The sequence below is a fragment of the Bombus terrestris genome, chromosome 4 (assembly GCF_910591885.1).
Source record: "Bombus terrestris chromosome 4, iyBomTerr1.2, whole genome shotgun sequence".
In the NCBI taxonomy this organism is placed as follows: Eukaryota; Metazoa; Arthropoda; class Insecta; order Hymenoptera; family Apidae; genus Bombus; species Bombus terrestris.
This window is the reverse complement of record NC_063272.1, coordinates 10316456-10336039: the sequence shown is the minus strand read 5'-3', so window position 1 is coordinate 10336039 and position 19584 is coordinate 10316456. Positions and strand designations below refer to the sequence as shown.

General features: G+C 37.2%; 1 protein-coding gene across 39 annotated transcripts in view; it reads left to right on the top strand.

Annotated features, from left to right (window-relative positions):
• LOC100648089 (calcium/calmodulin-dependent protein kinase type II alpha chain) overlaps positions 1-19584 on the top strand; it is a 157316-nt gene that overhangs the window by 96342 nt on the left and 41390 nt on the right. For 18 of the 39 annotated variants that reach the window (XR_007223664.1, XR_007223663.1, XM_020862764.2 and 15 more), the window contains exons 10-11: positions 1615-1675; positions 15246-15335. Coding sequence is in view for 37 of the 39 variants with exons in the window: in XM_020862764.2 (XP_020718423.1) it covers positions 1615-1675; positions 15246-15335 (151 nt within the window). In the remaining 2 variants the exon portion in view is untranslated. The remainder of the gene's footprint in view (positions 1-1614; positions 1676-15245; positions 15336-19584) is intronic. The other 21 variants (XM_020862766.2, XM_020862768.2, XM_048404901.1 and 18 more) reach the window with 3 other exon arrangements.

The window sequence follows — 19584 nt, the reverse complement described above, 5'->3', positions numbered from 1 at the left end:
AAGCAGCCATTTAAAAAAGCGATTCCATCAAATACGTTTCCACTTTCGCCGATAATTGCATTTACCTCTGGATCGACGTAATTATCGAAATGTATTTAATATATGATCTAACAAGGCCTCTCTACTCCAAAGGAACACGTACATTAAAAAAGAAGCCACTTGTTATCTAGCAGAGGTCGATGAATAAAACATTTCGTTTCCTTCGTCTCTTTAAAGCGACTTCCATCTTTTAAAGGACACGATTCCGCGCAATATCGTTTAATACGACGAGTAACAGGTCGATAAGCGAGAGTGGGCGTTTAATTTAGATAAAAGACACTCGGGACGCGAATTAATGGCGGGCTATTAATCTATCGATCCGTGTGCCTCGTCCAACGTGGTATATGTTCGTTGGATCGTCGTTCAACGTTTGGAATACCGATAACGATAGAATTTCTCGAGCGTGAGGGAATTATCGTTGGAAAACCAACGTGCAGACGGGATCGAGTGTCTCCAGGTCCAAAGTTCACCGTTGTAATAACGTGCAATACCAAAGACCGGAAGTACCATCAGCCGCCGTACAAAGAAGCTGCGCTGAACGACTGCGTTCGTTCGCGTTTGCACGTGTGTCTGTGCGAGATCGTCGTTTGTTCTCGAGAAATTGGCATGATCGAGCTCCAGTCGAGTCTTTCGGCTATTCAAATACGGATCACTTGGAGTTTTCTTTCAAATTTTTATCCTTTGTTGAATGAAACTTGCAATGGAGAACTTGAACGTTCGAGTTACATCATTCGGAAAAGTGAAATTGATTAATGATTGGATGGTCAGAAATCTTAGAACTGTCTTTCAAACTGTTATCTCGTTGATTGATGTTCGATGATTTTTTTGTTGGGTTAGGTTGGAAGCTTGTGTAATTACAGAGGTAGGATTTATTCTCGTGTGATTGATCGAATCTTTTAGAATGCTTTTATACTCTGAAATATTTATATAGTACCGAATAATGTTGTAGTCAAAAGACTCGACGGCTTTGGTCAGGTTGAAAGATCGCGTAATAAGAAGAATGGAATTTTCTTTATTGACTGGAGGGTTAGCTGAAATGAGCAATAAAGGTCGAGTTACTTACTATTTATGTGTGTTTCTTGAATTGCTCATCTAAGCCGAGTTCACCACAGAAACAAAATTGAGTAATTCCATCGAAATGAGTCATTTTCGGAGAAAACATATATTAATCATGTGATCTGATTAAGTACTGAAACAAAGAAGTTTTCAAACACCGTAGTTGATCTTCTCAATCGCTCGAGGTATATCGAGCTTCTCATAAGTTAATCGTATAGTCACGTACAAGAGCACGAAACACAAATCTAAATTGCTTCCAATTAACAAGCCATTGCCGCGCTCCCAATCTTCATTCCTCGATCTCACTGAAACTCGCCGCGGCGATAAAACATGAAAAACCGTCGAGCAGCTTATCTCGCGCGATTAACTTTCGTTCAACCGTTCGTACGACTTCCTCTCCCGGTTAAAGTTAAGCGAGTCGTGTTTCTTGCTCTTCTCTCTCTCTCTCTCCCTCTCCTTGGTCCTCTCGATTAACGTAAAAGAGGAATAATCGTGGCCGGTATTCTTTTTTGTCCGCAGGGCGCTATTCTGACGACCATGTTGGCGACGAGGAACTTTTCCAGTAAGTATGATGCACAGGGTAAGTACCTCCGGCCCTCTTCAGCGCTTCATGGACCACGACAGACAGTACTTTTATATCTCCCATTAAATTTTTACGCCCACAACCCTACCCGACCTTATCGTCTGTCTTTATCTTTCTCTAAACGACACTATCGACTATATGTCTCTCTTTTTTCACCCTCGAACCCCCCGGTTATACATGTTTCTCTATCTTTCTCTCTCTCTCTGTCTCTGTCTCTCTCTCTGTGTACCTATACTCGTTCTCTGTTTATATATTCTGTATTCTCTGTTTATATTCCAGAATTCATAACCCATAAAAACCCACCTCGTCTCTCTTCTCTCACTCCCCGTTTATTCTTCTTATAAACTCCCCCTCTTCTGTATGTATATATACATATATATATACAATTATATTTATATTTATATATGTGTATATATTTTTATAAAAGTTCTGTTCAGCAGATCTTTCGTTCATTTCAAGAGGTGCTTCACTACGTGGCCCCGTGCACACACTTTTATTTCACTTATTAAAAGACACGGCCACCCTACTTGTTTTACCGAGGGTGGAGTTAACAGGCTGGATGCTTCCCCCTTTTGTTTCCACGACAAACGCGAGTGTTTACGACCCACCGCTACAATGGCAGGGCTTAATAGGGGACCCGGCCTAGGTGTTACGCACTGATTTCGGTGAAGCGTCGGAGTTGATGGAAGAGGGTTCAGGGATATTTAACAGCGAGGACAGAGCTGGTTTCCCAGGGGCTTCTCGATTTTTCAAGGAAATAAAACGACGCTATTTTTTATGTCTCTCTCTCTCTCTCTCTCTCTCTTTAAAGAATATTTTGAAAGTGGAATTGTCAAATAGAATAAAGATTTTATGGGAATCAGTGTGTAATACCTTGTGCTGTATATTTTGGGTAGGGGGATGTACACATCTACAGGTAGCTTTATTTCGATCGAACGGTATTCAAAATTCAGCTCAGTTTAGATTTCAATTGTCAGAGAGGATCATAAAATTAAATTTCGGTGGAGGAATTAAAGAAGATTGGAAGAACGACGTGGAACTAAAAAGTTATTGGTCTATTTCTTGCTGTAAAACACGGTTAGTCTTTCTCCGATCGAATTCTATTAAAAATTCAGTTGAACTGAAGTTTTTCAATTACTCCAAAGGGATCGTTGAGTAAAATCTCTGGGAGAGAATTAGAGAAAATTTTCATTATGATTTGTTTGTCATTTACTTTTTTCTTTGAATAACAATTACTTCTCTTTCGATCGAGATCCATTGGAAATTCGGCACAATTTAGCCTTTCGATTATTCGAAAGAGTCGTCGAATAAAACTGCCACAGAAAGATCGGTGGAAATTAAAGAGTTGAAACAGACGTAAAATGTAGTAACGGTGGCCACGAAATGAAGCACCGCAAATCATTCCTGCTCGTACACCGAACGAATTAGAGCCCCTTGCGTTGATCCCCGCCTCTAGACTTGAACTACCGGAGCAGCGAGATGAAATTTACCCCCAAAATCTCCCTGGAACTATCCGTTCTCATTGGCAACATCAACAAAAATTTCTCTTTTCTGTGCCCAATGCACAAATCGCTTCTCACAATCGTAATAATTTCACCGGATCGAACTCATCAGTTCTTCTTAAATATTTTCGACAAATTTCATTCTCGCTCGCTCTGCACACTAGTACAATAAATTATCATGATAATTCATTCACACATCGTGTACCTCATAGTCGATGCACTTGGCTCGCACCTCATACCCTGCAAGGACTGTGCTGCGTTATCCAGAAATTGCATCGTGTTAATAATATTTTTTTTATTAGTAATATTTCTTTTTTTTTGTTTTTGTTTATTTCTAATAAAATTCCGACGAGAACGATCGTTTCGAAGTTCTGGGTAACGCGAATCGTCGTCACAGTGGACTCAAGCAGTTTTCTTCTCATCATATCCGAACGACGATCATCAGAGTCATGCTTCGTCGCTTCGAAGCGCATTCCCAATAGCAAAAGTTCGATCAACGGGTGATCAAAGTGTCAGACGACCGTTCTAACTTCCAACACTGTAAGAAAGTTTCAGCGTTTCTAACGATCCGTAAGATCTGGTGGATCACTATCAGCGAGGAATCATTGATCGTCACCAATCATTCGTTCATTTCATCGTTTGTTTCTTTGTATTTTTATACGTTTCGTTTACGAATCGGCGTGTCGATTACGAAGTGAGAAAATCATTGAATTTGCTCAATTCACGAAATGAACAAATTTTCCTGTTTTTTTCTTTTTTATTTTTAACCATCGTTTGGTATCGTTGAGCCATAAATATATAGACTATAATAATTCAGTTATATTTCAGTTAGATTATTTGAATTCTACATTTTACGCGAGAAATTCTTTATATCCTATAAAATGCAAATTGAAACTCTAAAATTAAGTAATTCAACTTGAACTTTAGTAGATCACTTAGAATTCGATGATATCAACCGAAGGTTAAATTTAGAAAACAATTTAGCGGAAGGAAAATTCGAAAGATATTATTTCTAGAAAATGAAATAAAAAAGAAATTATAATTTGACCGATCTTCCTCGCGAATTCGCTGGATATGTAATCAGAGGAGGGAACTCAAGTATCATTTACGAGATATCGCGTGACCGTGTCGAGCACAACTGTTTAGGTCCACTGGCGAATAATGCCTACGAATGATTATTGTGCGTTTAGTATTGCTGACCACTTTGTAGCGCCTCTACTCTGTCAACGAGACATCAGCGAAATGCGAAACACACAACCCGTGCCCCACTTTTTTTCTATTTGTCTTTGCATTCATGCCGCACATTTTGGAACGACGTGTGAAACATCCATATTTTTGACCAAAAGAAAGGAATATTCTCATTGCTCGTTCATATTCCTCGTGACAATGCCAATCGAATATTTTCTAATCTAATTCGACATTGAAATACTTAATCAAAATTATACGAATAATACTTAGTAGATTTTAATTAGTTAAAAATGATATTGAATGTTAGAAAGTATAGAATAGAGAAAAAAGAGCGAAAAAGACAAATTTCTGCTAGAAGTTCCAAAATACAAAGTATGAATATCTATTATACGCAAATACATGTCTGTATATTATGTACGTTTGTATACAAAACGATTCCCTTTTGATATAGCCGTCTTGAATCTAGATGCTCGATATACGTATATACAAGTCATACAACGTGCCAAATGTGCATCTGGAGGCAAGTACGCGTATCTGTGACACGCGTGTACTTGCAGCCTCTCTACAAACACATCAATATTATACACTAATGTATACATCTGCAAAAGTTCCCCTAGAATGCTACGATCTTTCACCCAGAACTTAGTCGAATAGTAGATGAGCATCTTGCATCCGTAGAGACGACACCCGGAACGCGATACGAACGCCACTTTTTGCTCCCCCTCCCCCCCAAAAGACACGATTTATCACTGTCTGATTATAGAGCCTGTGTGTAATTCTGTTGATTCTCTTTTTTTTTCTCTTTTTGTCTCGTTTACCTATTTTTTCTTATTTTTGTTCTCAATCTTACGATCTCTTTGTCTATATATTTTTTATTGTTGCGTCTATATAATACATATATATACCGCAAAAAATACGCAAAAGAAAAAAAGACACATCGTCGGGGACACTTCATGCTCGAAGTAGAATCAGGTAGGACACTACAAGGGGGACAATTCGTCTGTTTTCACGTAGGCAAATACGTGTTGGTAACACGTGACGGTGAAAAATAGGTCATGGGATGATTCGTGGAAAATGAAAAAATATTTTTATATAGGAATTTTTTTTTTTTTTTTTCTTGCGAATTAAGATAGATATTTGTTGGAATGAGATTCTAGGTGATATTCGGAAGGTAACGTTCGAACGTGGAATATTCGAAAGAGTAAAGATGAAAATGAAAATGCAGATTATCTTATCGTTGAAAAGAATAGCTATGTTTTATTTAACCCGAGGTTAAATTAGTTTAACAACCGTGGAAATTACGGAAAACTGAACGTTAATTTCGTTTAATACAAGGGTAACTTATGTTAAAAAATAAGATAGAAAGTAGCGAAAAGAATTACTTTACTAGTTTAAAGTTTAGAGGATAACTTTTTAAAAGGATAGTTGGAAATTGAAGAAAAGGATAACTCCTGCTCTAAAGACTAGCTTCATTTATTCAATGTAAAAGTATCTTACTTTACAAAGGATGATGGAAATTGAACGAAAAAATAATCATAAACTTTAATGTAATTGAATGCTTAAAAGGTTGCGGCTAAACTTAATCTAAAAGTAATATTATATTTTTCTTTGAATATTACAAAGCTTGATTATTCCAAGCACTTGTTATTTCGAATTCAAAATTTAGGAAATTGAGAATTGATATTATGATTGATACTCTAATCGCCGAATTAGATTATAGAAGATCTCTTATTTCTGAACTAAATTACAATATTCAAATCGATAATATAAAACTCGAATTAAATTATACAAAATTTTATATTACTAACTCAAATCGCTTTTTCGAAAAATTCTTCGTATAGCTCGTAATAGCAGCATGTGTTATTATATTTGTATGGCTGTCTACGAATAATTTAAAGCTCGAAATACCGATTCTAATCTAAAAGGGGAGTTCTCGTTAACAATGAAAATTCGTAACGGTTTAGAAACGAAACCGAGCGAGTTTTCTCGAGGTTTGCGTGCGAGTCGCGGCGGTTATCGCGCGAAATATCAAATACTTTCATTACCATGTAACTATTTCCTTCCTGAAGTCGGTGTAGAAACGAGAGTGACGGCCCCCGCTGCCGCGTCGTTGGCAATTTGTTTCAATTACCAACTCGAAGACAGCGAACGATCATTCGTTTCCTTTTTTTCACCTCTCGCGATCTTTTCTCCTCTCTTTTACTCTTTCAATCAAGGTGCTTCAGGGCAACCAACGTATAATTAACTTCGAGGTATTGTCTTTCGAGTCTGTCGTTCATTTTGCCGATTCCATTTCCCCGGAAGTTTAATTAAGTTTATCTAATTGCGCCGTAACTCTGCATTTCGATCTTCGATATCCTCTTTTTCTTTTTTTTTCTCCTTCCCCTTTCTTCTAATTATTCTTTCGATGCTCCATTTCGAGAACGTTACTTTCCCTTAACGCTATCACCACCGTATTAGCGTATAATTACCATAGCTAAATTTTTGTAATTAGGCAAATGTCCCACAATCTATGATACAGTGATACGTGAAAGCTTTAGATAGATTTTTCACTTTATGTTCCAAAAGCGATGTTCCAAAAAGAGTATGACGAGTACAAGAAAGGAGAACAGTAAAATAAATAAACACCGTTGAATAATTAATTAAGATTACTTTAAAATATCGCTTTTAAAAATATAAAGTAAAAGATCTTGCTGTGAAAATTTCTGTACATCACTGGCGCAAGGAAAGACTCGAAATTATCGAACTTTTCTATAAATATAAACTAAAATTAAATTATATATTGAAATTAATCAATTCTACGTCCAATTCTACGCAACAATAATAAACAAATTTAATTAATGGAAAGATAAGTGAAAAAGAGCAAAATGATGAACATCGTTGTAACGTTACTTCGTCATCGCAGTCCGTCCCCAGGCTTCTTCATCACGATTTCTCTTATCAGCCAAATCAGCCATTAGGTCGTTCCTTCCTTCGTTCGTTCGTTCGGCCATTCGTCACAGAATCGAAATCACAAACTTCACTCACAAATTTGATCGATTCACAAAGCACGATCATTTCAGTGAAAAGAGAATTCTACGTTTTAATGTTTCGTCATCGCGATAGGTCGCGATCAAGAATGGCCAACGTTCGAGAGAACAATCAACGTTTCTACGTGAAGGAAACGAAACAAAGCTGCTTTCTATCCCTCAGAAAAAATTGCAAAAAAAAAGGAAAAGATCGCTGGATACATTACGTACCTGTAACCGCTTTTTCTCTCTCGAAAAACGTTCATCGTTATTTCTTCTTTCAGGATCAAAGCTAAGAAACCATCTGCTTTCTCCTTCAGCTACGATCCCCGTGAGACGATCATCGATCGATCGACATTATGAATCGCGTCGTTTCATTCATAATTCTTCGATGAAATGATAAACGAAGCATTTACTCGTAGCTCGCGTTCTCTCTTCACCCTTTTCTTCCTCCCTAAAATTATTTTTGCATCTTCATCTGGCTATCGGTAATCGAAAATCGATAAGAAAATAAACGAAAACGTATCCGTTGGATTATTCGTGTGCTGAACGATTGAGAATTGGTCGACGATATTTACCGATGTTCGATAACCGTCTTAAACGTCGCTTCAATAAATAACAGTAGCTGTAGAAAACGTGGAAAATATTTCGTTATTTTCAAGAACGAGCAGTGTCGTAGAGTCGTTCTAGTTTCTAAAAAGTGAAAGAAAAAGACGTTAACTCGAATCTCGGGAATCGTTATTAAATGTGAGACAAATTTATAAGCCGGGATTGCTTCTTATCCCCAATTACAGTCTCCTTATTCTTCTAAATGCTCGTGCACGTGTATATCGTGGTCATCGAGTTTCTTTCTCGAGAGAATCTCTTTTTCCGATGTTCTCTCCAGCTCCACAAGATTTCGGCACGGCCTCTTGAAAATTCATCGAATCGATAAATCTCGAGGTGTCGACGAGACCCCTAAACGCCATCGGAATTTATGTGAAGGTACTTTTATATTTAACACACGTCCTCCGTTACGTGTGTACATACGACATGTATATATGTATGCATATATATACGTAGATATATATGTATGGATAAATATAAACCAGGAACGAGTCCATAAATTTCCGAGCGGCAAAAAAGAATTCATGAATTCTGCGTCGGGAACGAATCCATGAATCTCCGAGCGAATTCGGTTTTTCCGGACGAGAGAACGCGAGCAAACGAGACCAATCGTTCTCTCTTACTCTCTCTATATAATACCTTCCTCCCTTTCTCTGTCTGTCTATATTTCTTAATCTGACTGATTTTTTTGACAAGGTAACGCGAAGTGGGTCGGAGGTGCAAGGACACACCCTTCATCTCTGAACAATATCAAAAAATAATAATAATAATAAAGAAAGAAAGCTCTTTCGACGCCTCTTAACCGAAAGAAGATGCATCTAATCGATAAACGATAAGCTGTGCTTGCACATCACTCACTCATACACATATACATATGATACATATACGTAGGAATTGAACTTACACGGCTCTAATCGAACAACAAACGATACAGTTCGTAGGAAATTCCGATACAATCGAGTCGATCGTTCTGTTACGCTGTTCTAAACAATTAGGCCGATTCTCTGTTCGATTATTATCATCATGATTGATTTCGATCCCCCACTACTTCTTCCTTGCATCATCCTTACCGCTAGCTGTAGCTTGAGAAGCTTGAGAAGTCGACAGATTTCCGCTGCTAACGATTTTATCGCCGCTTATGGCACGCGTGTAAAATTTCTATGTTAGAATTTCTGTGGCACGTAATGTCGGAGACGCAGTGGGGGAATTTAGCCTTGAAGTTTGATTGATGAATACCGAATCGGAGGATCGAGCCGGCTACGAAATTTCTAGAATAGAATATTTCTAAGAACGTCTCTTAGAAATGTCAATATATCTAACAATAGATTTTTAAAATAAAAATATGTCGAGTGACAAAATCTTCCATTCGAAAAAATTATCGATACGGCTAGATTTTAATAGAAAGATCTGAATAATTCAAGAACAACACATATCATGTATACAGTTAAATTAATAAATTAAAGATTTAGCAATCCATAGGAAAATCGTCTAGATTTTAGAGAAAAAAAATACCATCTGTTTGTTCGTGGGAAAATTATCCCGAAATTAAAGGAACGAGATTTTCCTCTGTCTGAGTCGGAATGGAAACAATTTGCAAATTATTTCATAGAGAATAAGGTAATTTCTAAACGAACAATTTCAGAACGAGACTCGAAACAGGAATGTTCCGCACGAACAATCGTTCTCGCGTCGCATTTGGCATGGCTGCGCTTTCTGCTTCGCTTTCTTTTTTATTTCGTTTCACGCCTGCTTCTCCGCTGTCTAGCCCCGCTGCTCGCATTTCTTATCAACGGAAAGGCAGCACGGCGGAAAGGGTCGTTTTCACACCAAACGTCCGTTTACGAGGTTCCTTCGCGTCGAGGCAACGAGTTTCCGCTCGATTTCTGACAGAGACCTCCTCCCTTTAAGTTTTAAAACTTTCCGAAGAACCGATGAAAATTCCATTTCGAAACTTTACTTATATTTCACGAATACCTGGTGGAAGTGTTATTTCCCATTATATCTCTCCGTGTTCACATATAGGAGACATAAGCTTCTACAAAGATATGATAGAAACTATTTTTAGAAAATTTAATGCGTGCAATTTTATTTCTATGAATTTTATTTTTGATAAAATAATCGTTCTGAAATCGACTGGTATCTCTATTTCCTATTTAATTTACTTGTATTATTTTTTCTTTTCTACTTCGTTTGTTTAAGTACATAATCCTCTTGCTTAATAAGAAAAGAACATATAACGATGTTTTAAAATTAATTAGATATTTACGCCTGTTATGTGAATGAATAAAATCTCGATCAGTATCATAAGAAGTATATTTTAACTTTATTTCGATGTACATTGATAAATACTACTACAATAATTAATCCTTCACAGGCAAATTGGGTTTATATGCGAGTCTTTTTGTTTATTGGCTAATCCTTCAAAAAATCGAAGAACATCTCGACGTACTTCTCAAAGCTTTATCATTAAAATGAAAAAAACAGACGAAAAAAGTGCAAGGTATTAACAAATTCAATTTTCGTGTCTACGGACAATTATACGAGTGCCTTATGTATGCCTCTAACAATCATACGCGATATTATATTTATTATACGTTATATCCTTGACGTTAATTCATTGGTAATACCAATTACGCGATATTAGCCGTAATAACGTAGTAAAAAAACAACACATTAAAATAAAGGAAAGGATAAAATCATAGGAAACGGCGAAACGGTGTTGCCTCGGCGGAAGCGAAGCCTGGTGGCGGAAGTAGATAAGAACACCGTGCGGACCGCGTGGAAGTCGTGAGGTTTCCGGTAACTCGAGTTCAACCCCGAAAGTACACGGATATTATACGCCGGGGAAGAGTTTCATTCGTTATATTTATACCAACGTCGGAACCGAGTGCCCTCCATCCTTTCCCGCCATTTTTCCTCCCAATATTTCCCAGCGGTAAATTATTCAAGAGGCGCGTACAAGAACGATTCGCCTTCTTCGAGACGACTCGTACATTCGCAATAATTGCCTTCTCTCGCGTGATTCAATTTTTCTTTTCGCCCTTCGTGACGAGAGGGTGGAGAAAATCGCGCGTTTTCGCCACTGTTATTTCCCAGGTTCCTATCTACGTACAAATATTTTTCCTTAGTTTTCATTGAAAAAAATGGGAGCACCGGTGAAGCCCGTGAAAGCTTCCGGATAACGGCCGTTTCAATTCGGGTTGAGTAATGAATTTTGGATAGGATGGGAGGGAAGGCGCTCGTTGGAAGGTGGAAGCAAGGTTAAGGGGTGTTCTTTTTTTTATGAGTTAGGGGAGTGGTTAGGACACGCCTCGTGGAAGCTTTCGGAAACCACCATGCTCCTACCGACGAGTTACCATAAATTGACACTCACCGATGAATTCTTTAGCATGATATTCCTTCAGCCAGTTGTTTCAGGAGAATTGCGTTTTTGTTATCTGTAGGACAGATGAACGATTGTGTTATTTATCGCGGAATGGCTCGACCATGAAAATTGTAGTAGGTAGCACTTTATTGTAATTCAAATTACGGGGCAGAATTGTTCTTTAATGTCTATTTAATCGATCACTATCGTAGTTAATATTGTTTGAAGTAATTTATGTATAATTTGATCAACTAGCGATGGTATTTTTGTAGCGGACTAGGATAGCTACGTTTTTATCGTAATATCAATCGACGAAGAAGGGTATCAGTTTATGGTAATTCGAATCATGAAGAGGTACATTACCTGAGAGTATCATTTAATCGATTAATGTTGCAATTAATATTACTTGAAGTAATTAATAATTTATTTGATCAAATAATTGTGTTATTTCGGAAGTAGATTAATTGTAACACTTTTGAGTAATTCAAGTAAAACTTTCCGTTAAAGCATCATTTAATCGGTTGTAATTATTTTGAGGTGCTCAACGATTAATTTGGTCAACGATCGATAGCACTTGGTTCCACAATTTACACCGCGAACAAGTTGAGAAATACAATAATGTAAACCACGAGGAATATATTACACAGATAAAACTATCAAAAGTTAATCTTTAATAAAAGCGCTTTCATCGAACACGTACTATGACACGAATTATACAGCAATTAAAAATCAGATAGAAAACCGCCAAAGATCTGGCTTGTCGATCCCAACTCGCCACGACACCATCGCAAAAATGTTCTACCCCTGAAAAACGAAAATATTTCGACACGCAAACGCACGCCGCTCAGCATGCAAATTATGGTACCACATTATTCTTTTCTTTCTATTCTGTTCCCTGTTTCTTTCGTTTTTGTGAAACGTTGCGACGCTTCGCTGGCACGGAACGAAGCCGAGCTCTCGAGAGGAGCCATCAGAAGGTAAAGACGAGAGGACCATTGTTTTTTTATTTCCCTTTCTCCTGGCACCGATACGTCGTCTTGAGAGCATCGGCAGAGTTGCTCCAATTTTGTCTGATCACGATATTTGTCTCGCATGCAGAACACGATGCATTGTTTTAACGTTCTACACCATAAAAACCTATGAAAAACCACTCTCCTTCACTCTCTCATGTTTTCTGTCCTGTTCCTTTCTTCTGCGTCTTCTTTCGTCTTTGTCTCTTCTTCTTCTTCTTCGTTTCTCCTGTGTGGTCTGCATCCATCTTCTGTCTAGCTTCTTCTGCCTCTGGAAAGTTAGATTACTTGATCTGTTACTTAGTTAAGATCTAATAATCATCTAAGATTATTTCTTGTCTGTCTTTCAAAGTCCCCTGCCTGACGAATCTTTTGGAAACGTGGAACTGTGATTAAATAGCATGGACGATTGGATAGAGGATCTTCTTGTTGTAGATGAGCAGATCGATGTAACGATAGAAGTCAATTGAATCGCTTCTTTTTTTGAATTTTAACCCTTTCATGATTGATGAGTAGAATGAGTAGAATATAGATAATAAAAATATTTGTTTTCCATGAAAACAATCTTACTTTTAGTTCACGAAATACTTTGAAAGAAATGTATTCTGTTTAGTAATAATTCATCAAAAGTCATTTTTTCGAAGAAGATATATAATTGGCTCTGGAAGGGTTAAATTATGAGAAATTTTCATTGCCTTGAAGATGAGATAGTTAACGTTACGTGTCCTTATACGTATTATTAATTATAACATGATAAGGCGAGTTGCTAAAGATACCAGCTTTCACCAGACGCTTTTGCAAGTATCGTTACGTCGATCTCGATGGAAAGTCGACATCGCTTCGACCATTCTGGGAACCGAACGAAGTCGAAGTTTCTTCGACGTCGAAGGTTTCCCTCCTAGAAGTCTTTTTTCTCTCAATACTTTCTCGATTCTTTCTCAAATTTCAACTCTATAATTCATTCTAGCGATCGAGATATACTCGTGTGAAATTTCGTTGCATAACCCATTCGAAACCATGGTGACGCGTCACTTACATCACACAAAAGAAACTCGTGTTATCGTCGTCAGTCGACAGTCGGAGAAATAAATCATCTAAAAAGAGTATTACAAAGAATATCGTGCAAAATTGATTGTTCAAATGATCAAAATAAGTAATTTTAATTTTTCACAGAAACTTTCTAAATTTACAACGGTGCATTTTTAGGCTCTTGGACAACTTTTTCTAAAATTTATATAGAAGCTTATTTCGTATCCTTTTATTGCTTTGATACGAGTTCTCCATTTTAATTATTATCGGTTGTTTTAGTATTTATAAATATTTCTAACAAAGAAGCGACTAATCTAAATAAATAAGGATTAATAAATAAAAGAATAAAGAAAAATTAATATCAAGAAATGAAAGTATCTTCCGAATAAATCACATTTTCCAATTAAAAAGAAAATAAGTAATGCAACATCACGACCCTTCAAATCTCGTAATAATACCTAATAATATATTTTTTCAATTAGAAATCGGTCTCGAATGGGTTAAAATACAAATTTTCTGTCCCCTTCAAAAGAATTTATACGACGTTTCCTCCTTTCTACAGAAAAATTCTTGTTGCACCGTTGTAACATTTAATTTTCTGACGACGTTCCATAATCAACGAGCGTCCTTTGTCAAACAAGAAAGAAAGGAGGAAGCACGTAAATGGAGGATAGGTGGTTCCCATTCGCTCACCCCCATTGTTGCCTCAACTTCGTTCCAATCTCACCGCGACATTTACTGCTCCTTAGAACGCGTTTCCACGGGAACGGCTTCTGATAGAATAATTCTTGTTCCTCGAAGGAAGCGCCCAAACAAGATCGTATTCAACGACGTTACCGGTTCGATCAATTCTTCAACGTATTTTCTTCCGGCTTCTTTATATCGCCTCGCTATTTTTACAACACAAAGATACGAAAATGTGCACTTGTTGATGGCAGCTACGCTTCAGCACAATTTCAGATTTCTCGAAATTTCAAAGTGGAATGTCATTCTATGCACTTCATTGACGATTGTTTCACAGCTTTTCCGTTATCTAGGTTGATTAGGAAATTCTATTGCCTTTGTTCTTTGAAAGGAAAGAGATCAATTATTTTAACTGGAATTTGTGTTAATTAATCTTCAATATAAAATTCGTATTAATGTTAGTTATATATTATTGATTGATTTTTAATAGAATAATCATTGTTATTTATGAAATCTTCTGTCGTCTTGCGATTGCACGTTGAATCATCAATTTTTATTATTAAAATTCTACGACTTCCGTTGCAAATATTTTCTACGTGAAATTTCCAGCAACAGTTAATTTCTATAGTTCATGTTTCGACAATTAAAATATATAAATCTGTATTACGTAGCTGTAATTTATGAAAATTTCCAAATAAAGCTAAAACCTAGCGATAGAATTTTCCAATCAGCCTAACAAATAATCGAACGATCTATTGGATCAACAAGAATTCTCTATCCTCCTCTAAAGACACGTGTCTATCTTGATCGCTAAAAACAATCTTCACCAAAACTGTCTCCGAACCTCTACTAAAAAAAAAAAAAAAAAAAGAAACTCAACCTTCTTCAATCTCAAACGAATCCTAATTACTCCTCCAAAAATCCTCAAAATCGATCCTGCGATCGCCTCGTGCAAAGTGTGTGCTCTCGCTATGGTCCGTCCTTGAGACAAAAATTAACCACAAACATCCACCAGCCTAACCTTACTATTGCCAATTATTCTAATCTCTTTTCTTTCACTCTGTTATTGTCTCTCTCTCTCTCTCTCTCTACTTTTGTCTATCTCTGAAATCACTATTTCCGCTCATTATCCAATGAAGCCAATGCCGATTTACTGAAACGCTCTGCGTGCTCCAGGTCGGAGCATCATCACGAAGAAGGGCGATGGCTCTCAGGTGAAGGAATCGACCGACAGCAGCACAACGATCGAGGACGATGACGTGAAAGGTAGGACCACCCAGAAATCCTCTGTCACTTCTAAAAAAAAAAAAAAGAAAATCTTTTCTTCTAGCCTCCCCCTCTTTTTCGTGTGTTTTGTCCCCGGTTCACAACACCCCCTCCCCGAAATTATAGGAAGACGATCCTCGTTTTAGAAGATCGTTCAGATACGTGCACCCAGTTTGATATCTGATTTTATGCCACCCACGAGTGTCACGAATCTTTCTAGGAAGCTGGCCGCACCGAGAAGGTGCATCCCGCGGTCTCAACTTCTCTCTTTCTGTGTTCGTGTCTTTGGTACGTTTCGTACCCTCGTGTACGCTTGGAATTCTGCGTGGCTGATCGAAGAGATCAGAGTAAAATTTTCACTGTAATCTTTATTAACGAGTTGAGAGTTTGGGATGGCTCTATAAAGGCTGTCATCGATCTTTGGCGCTGACCAAGAGGTATTATAGTTGTTATCTTGAGAGTGATAGTGAAATTTTAGGGCACAACATTTTATATTTTGTTTATTAGTAAATATTGTTTTGGTAATTAAGGAATATTGGGATCGATATACTGATAATTGCGGTGAATCTTCAGAGGATGGATTTAACGTATCGTAAATTCATCCTTTCGCGTTTGTGGGAAGAGAAATACTCTGTAAATTGATACTTTGAGATCGACAAAATATTTTTAAAGTCATTTCTTCGTGTTTCACATTTTCAATTCTACAAAATACTATGATTAATTTTCTAGGCATTACAGCGAGAATACAAGGCATATTTTATTTATTTTTAAGCTTACGTATTTTACTAATAAACTTTATTACTAATAAACAAAATATAAAATGTTGTGCCTACTTTTTCCTAGAAATATTTAACGCCACCCTGCAATTAGAGAAAAAACCATAGGACAAAATATGATTAATATCAACTGTTCGAGGCAATCAGTATTGGGAAAGGGAAACACTAAAATTCCAAATAAATAGATTTAACATTTCCCAGACAATTTCCTTGAAATTTCACTAAAATTCGCAACTATAATTACTTCCTTTCAAAATTCTCTCGTGCACGAATTCATGGCAGTTGCAGCGTCCAAAAGAATCGATGCAGCCAGTAGCACGGTTCGATAGATTCGAGATCCGTTTGAACTCGAACTTGCTATCGGAAATTGGCGATGTCGCGAGAGGCCAGAATCGAGTAACGCTATTCGTCGACTCCAATGTAACTTGGAGTTTTTGAGCCTGGCCCCAAAGTTCCCTTCGATGATCGGACGACGATCGGTTTCGATCAGCTCGGCACTATTCAGCGCGCGTATTCCGCGCGTACACGCGGCGCGGGCTGCTCACAGCCTTTTGGACTCGTTAATTGTTCGAGCCCTGAACCGGGACAGTTAATTCTCCCAGCGAGATTCCGCTAATGGATCGAATCTGAATTTACCGCTCTACTCGCGCCTGAAGCGCGGCTATAACTGGATTTCTGCTACCGCCAGATCCAAAACGGAGTGGCCTTCCCCAGTGGAGTCGGTCGAAGATAATTGCACCAAAGATAATTTACATTTTGCTTTTCGATCGTCGAGACGCCTATCGTGGCGGTTGAGAATCCAGTTTTTAGACTATTTCCGGTGTTTGTTTTTTTTACGTGTTATGGGATAATAGTGGAAAGGATAGCGAGTGGATATACAGGGTTACTGTTAGACTGTGGATGTTTATGGATTTATGGATATTATAATTCTCTAGTTTTTTTTTTTTTTTTTTTTTTAGAGGATTCTTCGATACAATCGATCAACAAGACCAACGGGTTTGGTGTAACGAAGTTTTTTGCAAACGATAGTCGTGTTTCAAAAAGAAAATTATTTATACATATTAGCCTTCTTGCTGTTCTTATTTTTATCAGCGTCATCAAAGTGGAACCAGTAGAGCGTGAAGATAATATAGCTAGTATGCAGGAAAGATACGAAAATAGTGTATATATACAAAATATCGAAAATAATACATTTCTGTTAATTCTCGTTCATTCTGGCACATTTATACTTGCTTGTAACTCATAACTGCACAAACATCCACAGTCTATACGTTACAAATAAAATAAACAGTTCAAACGTTTTGCTTAAAAAAAGAATTGTTGAAGATACATGTCTAAGTTGTATTAATTCGTAGGCTAATTCAAGATATATTTCAATTTCTTCGACAATTTTCTTTCTACCTGCAAAATGTTGGAACCATCCATTCCTTTCTTAACGACCCTGTATTCCGCGAATTGATTAAATCCTTAATATCCACCCTTAGATAATTTGGAAACCGACGATAATTTTTCGGTCGGTTACGTCTCTCCGGTTATTTATATGACAGTTCTCCTTTTTATTTAATTGAAGTGGAGTAAATATAGTTCGTGTATCGGTATAATGGTTTTTTTCTGGAAATTCGATAAAAAAATCTCTTCGTGGTCCCTTTGCAACGTAACGAAATCACGAGCAGGCACTTGCGCGCGCATATCGGCCTATTATTAGAGAGATAGTACTCCTGCTCACGTGCAAATCGATCGTTGGACAATAGCTCGAGTAGTTAAGTATCTCCCTCGTTGCTTTACTCCGTCCCTCTCCCCTTTTCAACCTTTTGCCCTCTCCAACTACGATCCACCTTATATTTGCGTACACTTGTGCCCCGATTACCGATAGACATACATGTGTATATACATGTGCATATTGGTAAACCTGTCGCGGAGGTTCGTCGATTGCGCGACAGCCTTTACTATGTAGACTACCATTTATAATGGTTTATTTTCCTACCCATCAAAACTTTCTTCTTCCTTTGCAATAAATTCTTCGTATGCTGTTATATACTATTTTTCAAACGGATACGATGGATTTGGAATATATTTAAGCGAAATTTATTTCGTTTAATCAATTCTTAAAGATGTTTTGAGAAATTTGTTCAAGGATACAGATCTTCCTGGATCTCTTTGCGTAATTGAACCAACATTGTTAAATTAAATGAAATTATACGGATGATTTCACTTTGCTATTTGACGCGAAAATTGTTAAATAGTAAAATGCTGTTTAGGCAATAGAATTGTTATAATTATTTATCATTAGTATATTCACTAACGTTGTTAGTTAATTAATCTCATTGTGCAAAAGGATCGGGATTAAATTTATGTTTATATAAAGCTCGTGTTATAAGCGGCAATCGAACGAACCTCTATAGCGTAGCCATGAGGAGCGTGTTTACTGTTGAAAGGTAGAGAGCTTTACTCGTCGTTGCCCACCGAATTTGCAGTGAAGCTGTACTATATCTTTCTCACGAAACTATCTCTCTCTTCGCTTCTTTGTAGACGCATAACACACTTGTGTATCGCTACTTTCAATCCGCTCTACCGCGGATTTCCTCTTTTCTTGTATTATAGTCTTCTGTTCGTCTATCGTATCTTTCTACTACCGAAGATCGTTCCCTGCAATTTTTAAGGGATTTGGTATAGTCGTTTTCGCTGTACGTTGCGATAAAAGATCATTTTTACCCAATTGGGAATTTCAATTCTTTCTTGATTTCACTCTATTCGTTCATTTCGTCACAATTCTGTTACTATTGGCTCTACTATCTCTTAATTTCACTATTTTGTAATGACAATTATTTATTTAGTTTACAATTAGTCAGTACTCTATTATTTATCAGTTCTACTAGTATTTTCACCAATCTCGCTACTATTCTATGGTGACAACCATTCATTTTCATTATTCTACAACTAGAGAATTCAAGTGCATTATTTTACATTAACTTTTAAGATATCCAAACTGCACACTAAATTCACTAAATGTAATACAATATTTAACAGCGACATTACTATTATACACTAATATTCTTTTTATAATAGCCAAACGAAACACTGTAAAACGAAGTACTAAGATTTTTTTAACATTCCAAGATTCGAACCGTAATCATTCTAGTAAAAATCAAACGCTCTATCTATTCTGCCATAAGACTTTCAAAGTCTCTTGTGCTTCTTTCAACTATTTCTGTCGCTGAAGTTCATTACCATGTAAATTACACTCACTAACACGCTCAGAGATCAAACACACCCTCTTTATCGCAACGCGATCGCGTCCGACTATATCCATTTGCCTCGTTCAACCCACGTGAACGTATACGTATAACCTGATACTTAGTAAATCTTTGACTGTATATGTAATAACTACTTCTCGTCGCCTGTCAACGGCTCTGTCTACTTACCACTATTTAGCAGAGACGTAAACTACTCGCCTATCGAGGTACCACTCGAAA